Source organism: Pimephales promelas, chromosome 19 (assembly GCF_988280905.1).
Source record: "Pimephales promelas chromosome 19, fPimPro1.hap1.1, whole genome shotgun sequence".
Taxonomy (NCBI): Eukaryota; Metazoa; Chordata; class Actinopteri; order Cypriniformes; family Leuciscidae; genus Pimephales; species Pimephales promelas.
The window spans coordinates 11515327-11528517 of record NC_142787.1 but is presented as its reverse complement, the minus strand read 5'-3'; the positions used below and the strand labels follow the sequence as shown (position 1 = coordinate 11528517).

The 13191-nt window shown below is 41.4% G+C and overlaps 2 protein-coding genes across 2 annotated transcripts in view; one reads left to right on the top strand and one right to left on the bottom strand.

Annotated features, from left to right (window-relative positions):
* LOC120473974 (uncharacterized) overlaps positions 1-13191 on the top strand; it is a 152035-nt gene that overhangs the window by 116450 nt on the left and 22394 nt on the right. The window lies entirely within an intron of this gene.
* Positions 576-12279, bottom strand: LOC148970747 (uncharacterized). The gene is made up of 3 exons (XM_089123996.1): positions 12200-12279; positions 6207-7320; positions 576-912 (listed from the first exon to the last, which is right to left on the bottom strand). The coding sequence occupies exons 2-3, from the start codon at positions 6794-6796 to the stop codon at positions 576-578; spliced, it is 927 nt and encodes a 308-aa protein (XP_088980122.1). The 5' UTR covers positions 6797-7320; positions 12200-12279.

Here is a 13191-nt window from a genome sequence, read left to right as displayed (position 1 = left end):
AAAGAAGTCTGTCAAATTTATTCAACAGTTATCCTGAATTTTTTGCACTGCTGTTGCTATAGAACGATCCAAGATGAAGAAAAATTATACAAATATTAATTTATCCCTTGTCCACTCAGATTGTTAAATACTCAGAATGGTATATATTAATATTTTTAATTTATATGTAGCCCACTGTTGTGTGTTCTTATTTATCTTGTTTTATATTGTGGTGTATTTTATGTGCTTATTCCGCTGGATACAAATATCTTAATAAAGTTGAACATGAACTAACGTTACTTCAAAAATACACAAAACATAAAAAATAAACAAACAATGACGGCTTATTAGTGAATGGTGACATGAGAAGTACAGAAGATCACAGGATCAATAACATCCCGCCAGATTGCCTGAATCCAGTTCCTTCGAACTTCATCGACAGGGAACTGACGAGGGAAGGAATGAAAACGACAGGTATGGCTGCTTTTGGGAATAACCAAAAAGATCGGTACGCAACAACTCTCACTAGTTGCCTTCGGCGCTATCTGTTATGAATGGAGCGGAAGAAGATTACCACGACAATTGCGTATTTCCGGTCACAAATACGGAAGTTGTGAGAAAGGTCTCTTGCGCGTATCCAGATCGTACCTGTTCGCATGCCCTTGTTTGAGCTTGAAGATGCAAAACTCGATGCAGGTCCTCTTGTCCAAGAAGTGCTCCTTGCCCTGCACTTTGACCACCCCGTCCTCGGCCTCTACTTCCTTGGACCCTAATAGCGCGGCCTCTTGCACGACCTCCTCTGCTTCGCCCTCGACCACGGATCTGTCCTCGAGCTGACGATGCGGTACTTGCTTTCTTATACTGTCTATGGGTAACTTACTTGTCTCGGGAGTGTAGTCCTCATCAGAATCAACAATGCTTTCATTAAGCAAACTTACATGCAGAACACCATATGTTATGAATCTTACACGAAATTCATCTTCATCACAGTGTAAATGATGGCAATGGAAAAACGTGTATCATGCAACCTGTTTTTAGCTTTGCCTTATAGATAACTAGCTCATTAGCGAATCAATAAATATATATTTTAAACTTTACCAATATCAATATGCTAGCTTGATAGTGAGTAATAAAATACAACTTATTTGTTTATCTTTAGATTTTTTTTATTTACATGTGTTTCTGACATGTCACTACATGCACTCCTTCCTCTCCTCTCGTCTCGTGTCAAGTAAATACTACGTCTTCAGCTCAGCTGTCGGAGTCGCGCGTTCATGTGTTTTGGGGGGCGTGGCTTTGGAAGGAGCCCATAAGGGAGGGGGTGAAGTGAATGGAAATAATGAGCTGTGTTTAAAACAGTCATAAGAGGTCTACAGACACTCGATTTTTATACTTTCTTTTTCAGAGTACTTAGATTTTAATTATGCATTGATATATACAGAAAGTTTAAAAAATTTAGAAAAAAAGTTTTTTTTTTTTAATTCTGACCTACACTACCTTTAAAAACACAATGGATTAAAATGCAAGCATAAAGCAATGGTTAACACAATGCATATTTTTTTTTTCAATTGATGCAATTCAACATGCTCTTTGTTTCAAAAACATTTGACATTATTTTACTTCCATAGTACAGCTACACACAGCTCAAGTCCGGGGACTTTCCAGACATGAAGTGAACTTCTACATTACTTCTTATATTGGTAACCCTGATGTAAGCAACAGCTGCAATAGCACTTGTGGAAGCATCACAGAAGACACACATCTCTTTGCCTTAATTGCATATATGCGAGGAATTTTGACATATTCAACCTCTTTTAATGAATCTCTCCAAACCTTCCATTCCTTATATTTCTCATCAGGCAGAGGTGCATTCCAGTCACAAGACCCTGTGGTCAGCGCTCTGAGCAGAAGTCTTCTCTGAAGGACGACAGGTGCAGCAAACTCAAGTGGGTCAAACAAACTCGTTGAGAGAACCACATACTGTTATCGTTGACAGAACCCTGCATCTGGGGCTCGTTCTTCGTACGTTGCTTAAAACATCTGAGATCAAATGAGACATCCAAGATAATATCATCGTGCTAATCATGATCCGGCTAATTGGGTTCTTCGAACACACCTGTTGTTTATGATTAGTATCACTGGATTGAGTTATCTGAGATAACTGCGCGTTCTCGTGTTGGTTTAAAAGGGGACATGTATCGATAGCAGAACCAGTGATCAGCAACGCTGCTATTGGCTGTTCAGCATGGCTAAAGAACACGCCCAGTTTTTCTCCCAAGCAGAGCAAGCGCTTTTAATGCAACATTATGCAGAATTTCAGTCTTTAATTAAAACGCCAGGAACACCTCAAAGTGTGCAAAAGCCAGGAGAGAGTGCTGGCAAAAGAGGAAGACAAATTAAATGCGTTTGTGGTGGCCATGTTAGATGTTTTAATAACTTATTATTTTTTTTTCATAATTGTATAATTACTTTGTTCATTGTAATGTCGAGTCACCACACTATAATAATGGACATGGTGAAAGTGAAGTACAAAAATATTCTACTTAGGCCTAATGGTAATTTTACTAGGCCTTATAGGCCTACTAGTCTCTTTTAAAAAGGCACTGTTAAATAAATGATTGTCTGTTTATAAAAGCAACCAGGGGCTCGTTCTTCGTACGTTGCTTAAAACATCCGAGATCAAATGAGACATCTAAGATGAGATCATCGTGCTAATCATGATCCGGCTAATTGGGTTCTTCGAACACACCTGTTGTTTATGATTAGTATCGCTGGATTGAGTTATCTGAGATAACTGCGCGTTCTCGCGTTGGTTTAAAAGGGGACATGTATCGATAGCAGAACCAGTGATCAGCAACGCTGCTATTGGCTGTTCAGCATGGCCAAAGAACACGCCCAGTTTTTCTCCCAAGCAGAGCAAGCGCTTTTAATGCAAGGTTATGCCGAATTTCAGTCTTTAATTAAAACGCCAGGAACACCTCAAAGTGTGCAAAAGCCAGGAGAGAGTGCTGGCAAAACTAGAAGACAAATTAAATGCGTTTGTGGTGGCCATGTTAGATGTTTTAATAACTTATTATTATTTTATTTTTATTTTCATAATTTCATAATTACTTTGTTCATTGTAATGTCGAGTCACCACACTATAATAATGGACATGGTGAAAGTGAAGTACAAAAATATTCTACCTAATGGTAATTTAAGGCCTTATAGGCCTACTAGTCTCTTTTAAAAAGGCACTGTTAAATAAATGATTGTCTGTTTATAAAAGCAAACAGGAAAAATGCTGAGAAAAAACTAATAATGATGCTCCTGACCCTGGCAGAAGAGCTGACCCTTGGGTTGAATGTGAATTGCCCTGTTGTGAAGGGCATCCCTGGGTTCAGCTCTTCCAGACCCACATCATCAGGGACCAGTAGCAGCAACACCTTCATTACTGGGAAATGAGATTTAAATTATCTTTGTACACTGTGAAATAATGTGTTGCTGCATTAAATGAAGTAGACCTATAATCCAAATTGGCTGGTTTAGTCATTTCAACTGTTAAATCTTGAGTAATGATAAATTGCTTTGTCTTGTGAAAGTAAAAACTGATAAACTTATGTTAATGTAAAAAATATTTTGCCATGAGTTATCAATCACATTGCACTGGAGAGTGAAGAAAACTTCTCAGATGACTGTCCTTTGGAGGAAGTACTTTAATTTAATTGATGGCTTTAATTGATTTCTACTTGTGCCTATTATTTCTGACAGAAGTCCACATGTACAGAAAGGCCTACAGAAGAGTCTGCACACAGCAGTGATACAGGGATGTGGGCAGTGTAGACAACTTTTGCTTTTTATTTGTTGCATTTGTTCCCTATATGAGTCTTCAACAGAAAATAGAGTAGTTTGAAAAAACAAAAATCAGGGGGAGAAACAGAACTTGCACTAGAAATAGAGTTGCTTCAAAATAAACTTCAGAGTAAAATCACACAGAGTACTATTGCTGACCTTGCATAATATATTTTAAAAAGATGACTGAATAACTGGCTTTTCTTTACAAAGAACTATTGAAATAAAACTCTAAGCAAACAGAGTTTTGCAAATTTGTCTTGTCTTTTATTTTAGGCTTAATTAAACTTTTTTTTTTCTTTTTCTGATGTTGGCAGTGTTGTGTAAGATGGCACATGCAATATCACAGGCCCTGTCAGGTGCAACCCTCAGGGTTTTTAGACATTGAAATCTTCCCTTTATTGGCCAAAGCTCATGTCATTGTGTGCCCTTGTCCTAGAGCTGCATTGTAACTGGTCTGGGGTTTGGGTCAGGGAATGGGGTCATGAAACACCTGTCTCCATGCAGGATCCTGTTGTAATCACCTGTTTAATGCAAAAATGCAGTTCTCAGCATAAGTGTATGTAATACCGTGAGTTTGATATTTATAATTTTCCTTACCATGTTCAAATAATGTTCATAAATGTGAATCTCTTAAAATTCTTGAGTCATGCACAGATCCTGGCCATTTTGCTTTCACACTGATTGTGATATAGAACATGGTCACACACCATCTAAAAGATTTTACTCAGTCAAATGCCTTTTAAAAAAAGTGATATAATATTCCAAATCTGGAATATTAAAAATTGTAATAGTAATTTGGCTGCACTGTATAAGCCCCCTTTCTGCTCACAAAATCCCTTCATTGAGGCCTTGATGGGAACATGTGTGTATACAGTGTATGGCACCAATCACGTAAGTTAAGCCTAAGGGACTGTAAGTCATAATCGACATGGTCATCATGCTTGCATTATCTTCATTAAAAATTATAATATACCCTAAGTTGGCAAAAAAAAAACAAAAAAACTAAGAGCACTACTTTGTGAATGGCACGACAGAAAGCTTATCAAGTTCTCCGCATCTCCAATAATGTAAAGGAAGCCACTCGCAAATAATTTTAGGGCAATGCAAACATTTTGTGCTGTTGTTGAAGCCCGATATCGAATCGAACATTAATGTGCATTTCCAACAAAATAATAATGTATTTAAACGACACCCACGACGATCGTTTCACGAGAAAACAAAAATAAATCTCAGAAATTAAGCTACACTATCGCGCTGCGCTGAAGGACTTCCCGTATCAGCCGCGATCTAATCCTGTTTACATGAAATAAGCCTGCTCGCGAGCAGGTTCAAGCTGACGGACCTGTTGCTATGACAGCAAGTCCAGGATGAGCGTCGAAGAACCAAACGATCCAAGATCATGGCAAATCGCCAACAATCAAATCCAGCTAACTGAGTTAGCGACGTACGAAGAACGAGCCCCAGGAAAAAGGCTGAGAAAAAATAATAATGATCCTCCTGACTCTGGTGTCACAGGTGTGGAGCAGGCAGAAGGAACTGGAGGACTCCAGAGTCACAATGAAGATATAGATTTAATAAAAATACAGGCAGGAAGATGGGGTACACCGGGTAACATTTAACATTGACCAACAAAGACAGACTGAAGGAGGGAGAACTAAATACACAGAAGAATCAAACATAATGAGGTGAAGACAGGTGAAACAGATGAACAGGACGCTGAACGGGAGGCTGATGAGGGAGTGAGTTCAGGTGTGCAGACGAGAGGATCATGGGAAGTGTAGTGCTGGAGACGCGGACAGGATGGTGCAGACGAAGGACTGTGACAGAACTCCCCCCTCCCGGGAGGCATGACCTCACGCCGCATAACAGAGGAAGGAGGGGGGGCGAACTGGGGGCTGGGCGGGGCGTGGCCAGGGCGGAGCAGGCTGAGGGCGTGGCCAGGGCGGAGCAGGCTGAGGGCGAGACCAGGGCGGAGCAGGCTGAGGGCGTGGCCAGGGCGGAGCAGGCTGAGGGCGAGACCAGGGCGGAGCAGATGGAGGGAGGACCCCTGGTGGAGCCGATGGAACTGGGGCTGACGACACCAGGGGGCCGACTGACAGGGGCGGAGCAGATGGGAGAGGAGACCAGGGTGAAGCTGAGGGACAGACGACATAGGGTGCTGAGGAGGGACCGAGGGACCATGGTGACACCGTAGGCTCTGGTGACTGAAGTGACGACAGGGGCACAGAGGGACACGGTGAGGTCAGAGGGCGTGAGGGCTGACTGGAGGGAGTGAAGAGTCCGACAGAACCGGGGGGGTGACATGACAGGGCGGAGCCAAGGGAAGGAAGTCCAACAGTGAAGGGAGGATGACGAGGGAGTGTAGGGAATCCGGAGGGTCGAAGGAGCCTGGCCGAGCTGGTGGACTGAGGGGCCATGGAGGAGCTGAGGGAGGTAAGAGCCACGCGGAAGCCAATGGGACCGGGGGCCGAGGAAGTGTCCATGTGGAGGAGGTGGGAGGCGAAAACCGGGGATCCCATGACCAGGCTGGGTCAGGGGAGCTGGCAGACGGAAGGGCTGACGGCTGCGTGACGGGAGGAGGTGGGAGAGGGAGGCTGGGTGGGATCCTGGTCTCGGGCTCTGGCTGGACGGTCTCGGGCTCTGGCTGGACGGTCTCGGGCGCTGGCTGGACGGTCTCGGGCGCTGGCTGGACGGTCTCGGGCGCTGGCTGGACGGTCTCTGGCGCTGGCTGGACGGTCTCTCGCGCTGGCTGGACGGTCTCTCGCGCTGGCTGGACGGTCTCTGGCGCAGGCTGGATGGTCTCTGACGTTGGAGTGGGGCTGGTGCCGTCGTCCATGGTGAAAGAAGATCCACATGACACCAGCACCCACTCCACATAGGCCGCGAAGTTCCCTCGAGGCCCATCTCCGGGCAGGCGTGCCTGGGTTTCAGCGTTTAGGCCTGCCCGGAAGCACACAGAGGCTTGTGTCATCAAAATGAACATGAGGCACCAAGTCCAAATACCTCTGTGTGTGGGCCTCGAGGGATTGATCCTCCTGCTCCAGGAGGAGTAGTTGTACGGCTGCAAATTCCATTTTTTTTTTTTTTGGGTCGGTCAATCTGTCACGGGTGTGGAGCAGGCAGAAGGAACTGGAGGACTCCAGAGTCACAATGAAGATATATATTTAATAAAAATACAGGCAGGAAGACGGGGTACACCGGGTAACATTCAACATTGACCAACAAAGACAGACTGAAGGAGGGAGAACTAAATACACAGAAGAATCAAACATAATGAGGTGAAGACAGGTGAAACAGATGAACAGGACGCTGAACGGGAGGCTGATGAGGGAGTGAGTTCAGGTGTGCAGACGAGAGGATCATGGGAAGTGTAGTGCTGGAGACGCGGACAGGATGGTGCAGACGAAGGACTGTGACACCTGGCAGAAGAGCTGACCCTTGGGTTGAATGTGAATTTCAGCTCTTCCAGACCCACATCAGGGACCAGTAGCAGCAACACCTTCATTACTGGGAAATGAGATTTAAATTATCTTTGTGCAGTACACTGTGAAATAATTTGTTGCTGCATTAAATTAACTATACCTATAATCCGAATTGGCTGGTTTAGTCATTTCAACTGTTAAATCTTGAGTAATGATAAATTGCTTTGTCTTGTGAAAGTAAAAACTGTTAAACTTATGTTAATGTAAAAATATTTTGCCATGAGTTATCAATCACATTGCACTGGAGAGTGAAGAAAACTTCTCAGATGACTGTCCTTTGGAGGAAGTACTTTAATTTAATTGATGGCTTTAATTGATTTCTACTTGTGCCTATGCCTATTATTTCTGACAAGAGTCCACATGTACAGAAAGGCCTACAGAAGAGTCTGCACACAGCAGTGATACAGGGGTGGGCAGTGTAGAGACAACTTTTCCTTTTTATTTGTTGCATGAGGCATGTGTGACACAAACGACACAGGGTAAAATTCGTTCCCTATATGTGTCTTCAACAGAAAATAGAGTATTTTGAAAAAACTAAAATCAGGGGGAGAAATAGAACTTGACTAAGTTGCACTAGAAATAGAGTTGCTTCAAAATAAACTTCAGACTTAAATACACTATTTCACACAGAGTACTATTGCTGACCTTAACATCTCTTTTAAAAATATGACTGAATAACTGGCTTTTCTTTATAAAGAACTATTGAAATAAAACTCTAAGCATTTTACAAATTTGTCTTGTCTTTTATTTTAGGCTTAATTAATTTTTTTTTATTAATTTTTTTATGTTTCTGATGTTGGGAATGTTGTGTAATATGGCACATGTCACAGGCACTGTCAGGTACAACCCTCAGGCTTTTTAGACCCTGAAATCTTCCCTTTAGTTGGCCAAAGGTCATTTCATTGTGTGCCCTTGTCCTAGAGCTGCATTGTAACTGGTCTGGGGTTTGGGTCAGGGAATGGGGTCATAAAACACCTGTCTCCATGCAGGACCCTGTTGTTATCACCTGTATAATGGAAAAATGCAGTTCTCAGCATAAGTGTATATAATACCGTGAGTTTGATATTTATAATTTTCCTAACCACGTTCAAATAATGTGCATAAATGTGAATCTCTGAAAGTTCTTGAGTCATGCAGAGATCCTGGTCACACTGATTTGTGATATGGAACATGGTCACACACCATCTAAGAGATTTTACTCAGTCAACTGCCTTTTAAAAATATTGATATAATTATAATCTGGAATATAAAAAAATTGTAATATTAACTTTTACATTGTAACTTTTACATTACAAAAATAGTAATTTTTACACATTTACATTGTGAGCCCCCTTTCTCCTCACAAAATCCCTTCATTGAGGGGAACGTGTGTGGAGTCTACAGTGTATGGCACCAATCACGTAAGTTAAGGCTGAGGGACTGCAAGTCATAATCGGCACGGTCATCATGATTGCATTATCTTCATTAAAAATTATAATATACCCTAAGTTGGCAAAAAAAAAAAAAACTAAGAGCGCTAGGTAAACTTTGCGAATGGCATGACAGAAAAGCTTCTCGGCATCTCCAATAGTGTAAAGAAAGCCACTCGGAAAGAATTTTAGGGCGATGCAAACATTTTTGTTGAATGAACACATTGTTGAACGCATTGTTGTTGAAGCCCGGCATCAAATCGAACATTAATGTGCATTTCCAACAAAATAAAGTATAAACGACACCCTCACAACGATCGTTTCACGAGAAAAAAAAAAATAATCTCAGAAATTAGGCTACACTATCGAGCTGCGCTAAAGAATCAGCCGCGATCTAATCCTGTTTACATGAAATAAGCCTGCTCGCGAGCAGGTTCAAGCTGGCGCACCTGTTGCTATGACAGCAAGTCCAGGATGAGCGTCGAAGAACCAAACAATCCAAGATCATGCCAAATCGCCAACAATCAAATCCAGCTAACCGAGTTAGCGAGGTACGAAGAACGAGCCCCTGGTGTAAGGTCTCACCTGGTCTGCAACCTGGAAAATGAACATATCCTCAGACAAATCCCGGCTCACCGCCATACTTCTGTGAACTGGTGGGAGGCCAGTGCTTAGATCTAGATTCTTTAACTCACTTTGCAATGTCATCTGAAGGAAATGCTTTCATGACTTCCACTTTGGAGGCAATCTTGTGAAGATGTAAATTAGACAAAGCCAGCATTTCCTGGGTGGCCTTGAGCAGCTTGATGGCTTTTGTTCTGTGGGGAGGGAGCAGCCATATCACCCTGTACTCAAGAGTGGTCACCCACTGAAGCTAAGCAGGGCTGAGCCTGGTTACAACCTGGATGGGAGACCTTCTGAGAAAACCAGGTTGCTGCTGGAAGAGATGTTAGTGAGGCCAGTAGGGGTGCTCACCCTGTGGTCTATGTGGGTCCTAACGCCCCAGTAGAGTGATGAAAAATCCTAGGATGTCTTTCGAAAGAGTTGGGGTGTAACCCCGGCATCCTGGCCAAATTTGCCCAGTGGCCTCTGTCCATCAACATGACATCATGACTTTTGAGTAAACATATACGCCACTTTCGAGTCAGGTGGCGTGTTATATCCACGCATTTTGTGCTATCCGCGTGTATGCGTATATACGTCTACGCCATTAACGTCCGCGGCATTCCGCGTGTCTGAACACGCAGTCAAATCTCCAGTCATAAATGCCATTAACCCCAGTGACGGTTAAGTTTAGGGATGGGGTTGAGGTAAGTCGTATATTTTTTTTACCTAGGATGGTAAGGGAACAGTCATAAATGCCATTAACCCCAGTGACGGTTAGGTTTAGGGACGGGGTTGAGGTAAGTCATATATTTACATAACGTTAAGTCAACGGCGTTCATAAACACGCTGAAAGGTGATTATGCGTCTTGATAGCACGCCAAAAATGGAAATACGAATTGGCGTGTCATACACACGCTACTTCATGAGATCAGTCTGCTGTCCATCATGGCCTCCTAATCATCCCCATATATACCAATTGGCTTCATCACTCTGTCTCCTCTCCACTAGTATGCTGGTGTGTGGTGGGCGTTCTGGCACAATATGGCTGCCGTTGCATTATCCAGGTGGATGCTGCACATTGGTGGTGGTTGAGGAGATTCCCCCCTCTATGTGAAGCGCTTTGAGTTTTGTCTCTTTACTGAACTCTAACCCTCACTGATCCGACTTCCCTCATATACTGATAAACTCTTCTCTCCCTCCTCACACCTGCCTCCATTTTGTTATTTGCAATGCTATAATGTTCATTGCACCGCTGACTATTATTATAGTAACAACTGTTTACATATGCATCTTGGACTACTTACCTGCTGGAATATCAATTTGCACTGCCGACTGTTTATTTACAGTACCAATTGTTTACATATACATTTGAAATACCGTACTTTAACCGTAATATGCAATTACTTCCCACTGCACTTTTATTCGTATTGTTTTTGTCCAACTTAATTTGCACTACTTAAATCCATCGGTATATATATTCATAGTACATATTCAGCTGTAAACTCTGCTTATAGTAATAACCATCTGTAAATTATGTTTATTGTACATATCTGTAAAAATTCTGTTTATAGTAATATTCATCTGTATATTGTATATTATATTCAGTACATATCTAGCTGTAAATTCTGTTCACAATAGTTATCTGTATATTATATTCATAGGACTAATCTATCTGAAAAAATTCTGTTTATAATAGTATCCATTCTATATTGATTCAGTATATATCCATGTACTGCACTTATGAAACCACTGTATATCTTGCACATGTCGTGTCACTCTTGCCTGTCTTCAAAACTTGAGAGCCCTGCATCTCCAACTATCACCCACCCAAAGGGCCAACATCTAAGCAAAGGGAGCATGTTTTGGTCCATTGCATTGCTCCAACACCTTGTGCGCCTGAATGAGATCTCTTCCTAGAAGAAGCAGAATTTTGGCGGCTACTGATCTTAAGTTGAGTTAGAGTGTAATGCAGCCCTTTACAAATGTTTTTGCGGTAAAAGAAAAAAACAGCAAACGAATCCAGACTAGCAAAGTTTGGGAAAGTTTCACAAAACTTCAAACCTAGAATGCTGTCATGAGCAATACATGCAAGGCGGAACTTGCTTTTCACAGGAGCACAACATGCACGTTGGAGCACTTAAAGAGGAAACATCCCAGCAAAAGAGGAGCCGGTGAGAATTGAGTTTTCTCCAGCTGGCGCCAAGTAGTGGTAACGTAAATCTATTGATTAGATAATGCAATACTACTAATAATAGTAATAATATTATCAATAATAATGTAATATAATGTACTTTTATAATTATAATAATGGTTTGCAGATTAATATTTTGCCATTTTTGTGTCCTAAAGTAAATTACCCTTTTTCTGTTTCAGTTCAAAGAAAAGCAGTGGGCCTATTAAACAATGCTTAGAGAGCATTTGTGTGTGATGGGCTGAAATCTGAAAACTTAAAGAGAATGACCTGTTTAGTTGGCTCAAAGTTCATCAAAACAACTTTCAAAACCTGAACTGATTTTTTAAAATATTATAGTAAGAATATGTAATGTTATAACTAATTTAAAAAAAGATGAATAATCCTTCCAAACTTACTGATTAGCCGGCAAAATAATCGACGATTAATAGTTCTAATAATTATTAGATTAATCGATTATCAAAATAATAGTTTGTTGCAGCCCTAGTGTTTAGGGGACAGGCAGCTAGCGGATAGCGGATTTAGTTATGTAAAATTGTGTTACTTTAAGGTATAACTAAACATAATATACACAATAATACACAATGCATGTCACATTGTAGAGAAAAGTCGCTCTTAATGTCAATTTTAACCTAAAATTACTGGCACGAATTCCACACAAAACTTGAAAAACTTCTAGTAAATGCATCAATACTTACAGACAAAGCTTCTATAAATGATTGCAAAGATGATGAAGAGAGACTAGGCTGCTTTAACTGTGTGACTATCAGCCTCAACTGAGTAAACAAGTGGTGTTTCTCAATGTCAAGGATACTTCCTTGGCAGGACGGGTCCTTCCAAGTCATTTCCTTCAGAGGCTAGGCAAGGGTCCTCTTTAGCGTTCGGAGAACACGTAAATGGAACAGGCTAGCAAGTGCACGTCATTGCGTCATTACATCAGTGAAAGGTCCGCTTCGGCGCTGCAAAAATCATTGAGCTGGTGTACTGCACTGTTTAAATACACTTGACAGTCCTTATTTTGTCTTGTCAGTCCTCATAGAAATAAATAAATAAAGGGATAATGTATAACCAGGCGGTTGCTATAGTGAATACAACCACGCAAACTCTAATGAAGAGGGGTCTTGATCAGCCCGTTGTATTCGCTGTAACAACCGCCTCGCTATACATTTTCCCACTTATAACATGGCTACCTACCAAATAAATCAATAATTTGACACAAAATATTGATTTAAAAGGGAGTTTATTCATTCAAAAACGATATTACCGGAGTGAACAGAACTACCTCCATAGCAACATGATCTAGCTGTTAAAACACATGCAATTGTAAAATATGTGACCAACAGAAAAGGCTATGAAGTAAAAATTAAAAAGTTAATCACCAGTAAAAGGGAACAGCTTTAAATCCCCTCAGCAAATTTGAGCCGATATGTTAAATAGTTTAACAAACATTAAATAAATGGCTAAACTGAAATTATACTTGCTTACATTTGAAAGCATATTGCCGTTATCACTCCAACTCCGCTAACGGTCGACATTTTTTAGTTTTTGAACAAGATAGCAAAGCTGCGCATAGGATTGTGGGTGATTTAAGAGCACGAAGGCTACACATATGCATCCTTTCCTGTGTATGGGATATTTTCCGAACGAAGGACTCAGTCCTTGGTTGAAATTCTGAGGATCCTCGACATTG

Excerpts from the sequence above, each read along its gene's own strand:
- LOC148970747 (XM_089123996.1), bottom strand. The coding sequence starts at position 6,796 with ATGTTCATTTTGATGACACAAGCCTCTGTGTGCTTCCGGGCAGGCCTA. Across the intron at positions 913-6,206 it reads CCCCTCAGTCCACCAGCTCG|TTTGCTTAATGAAAGCATTG; the intron begins GCCAGGCTCCTT and ends TCTGCATGTAAG.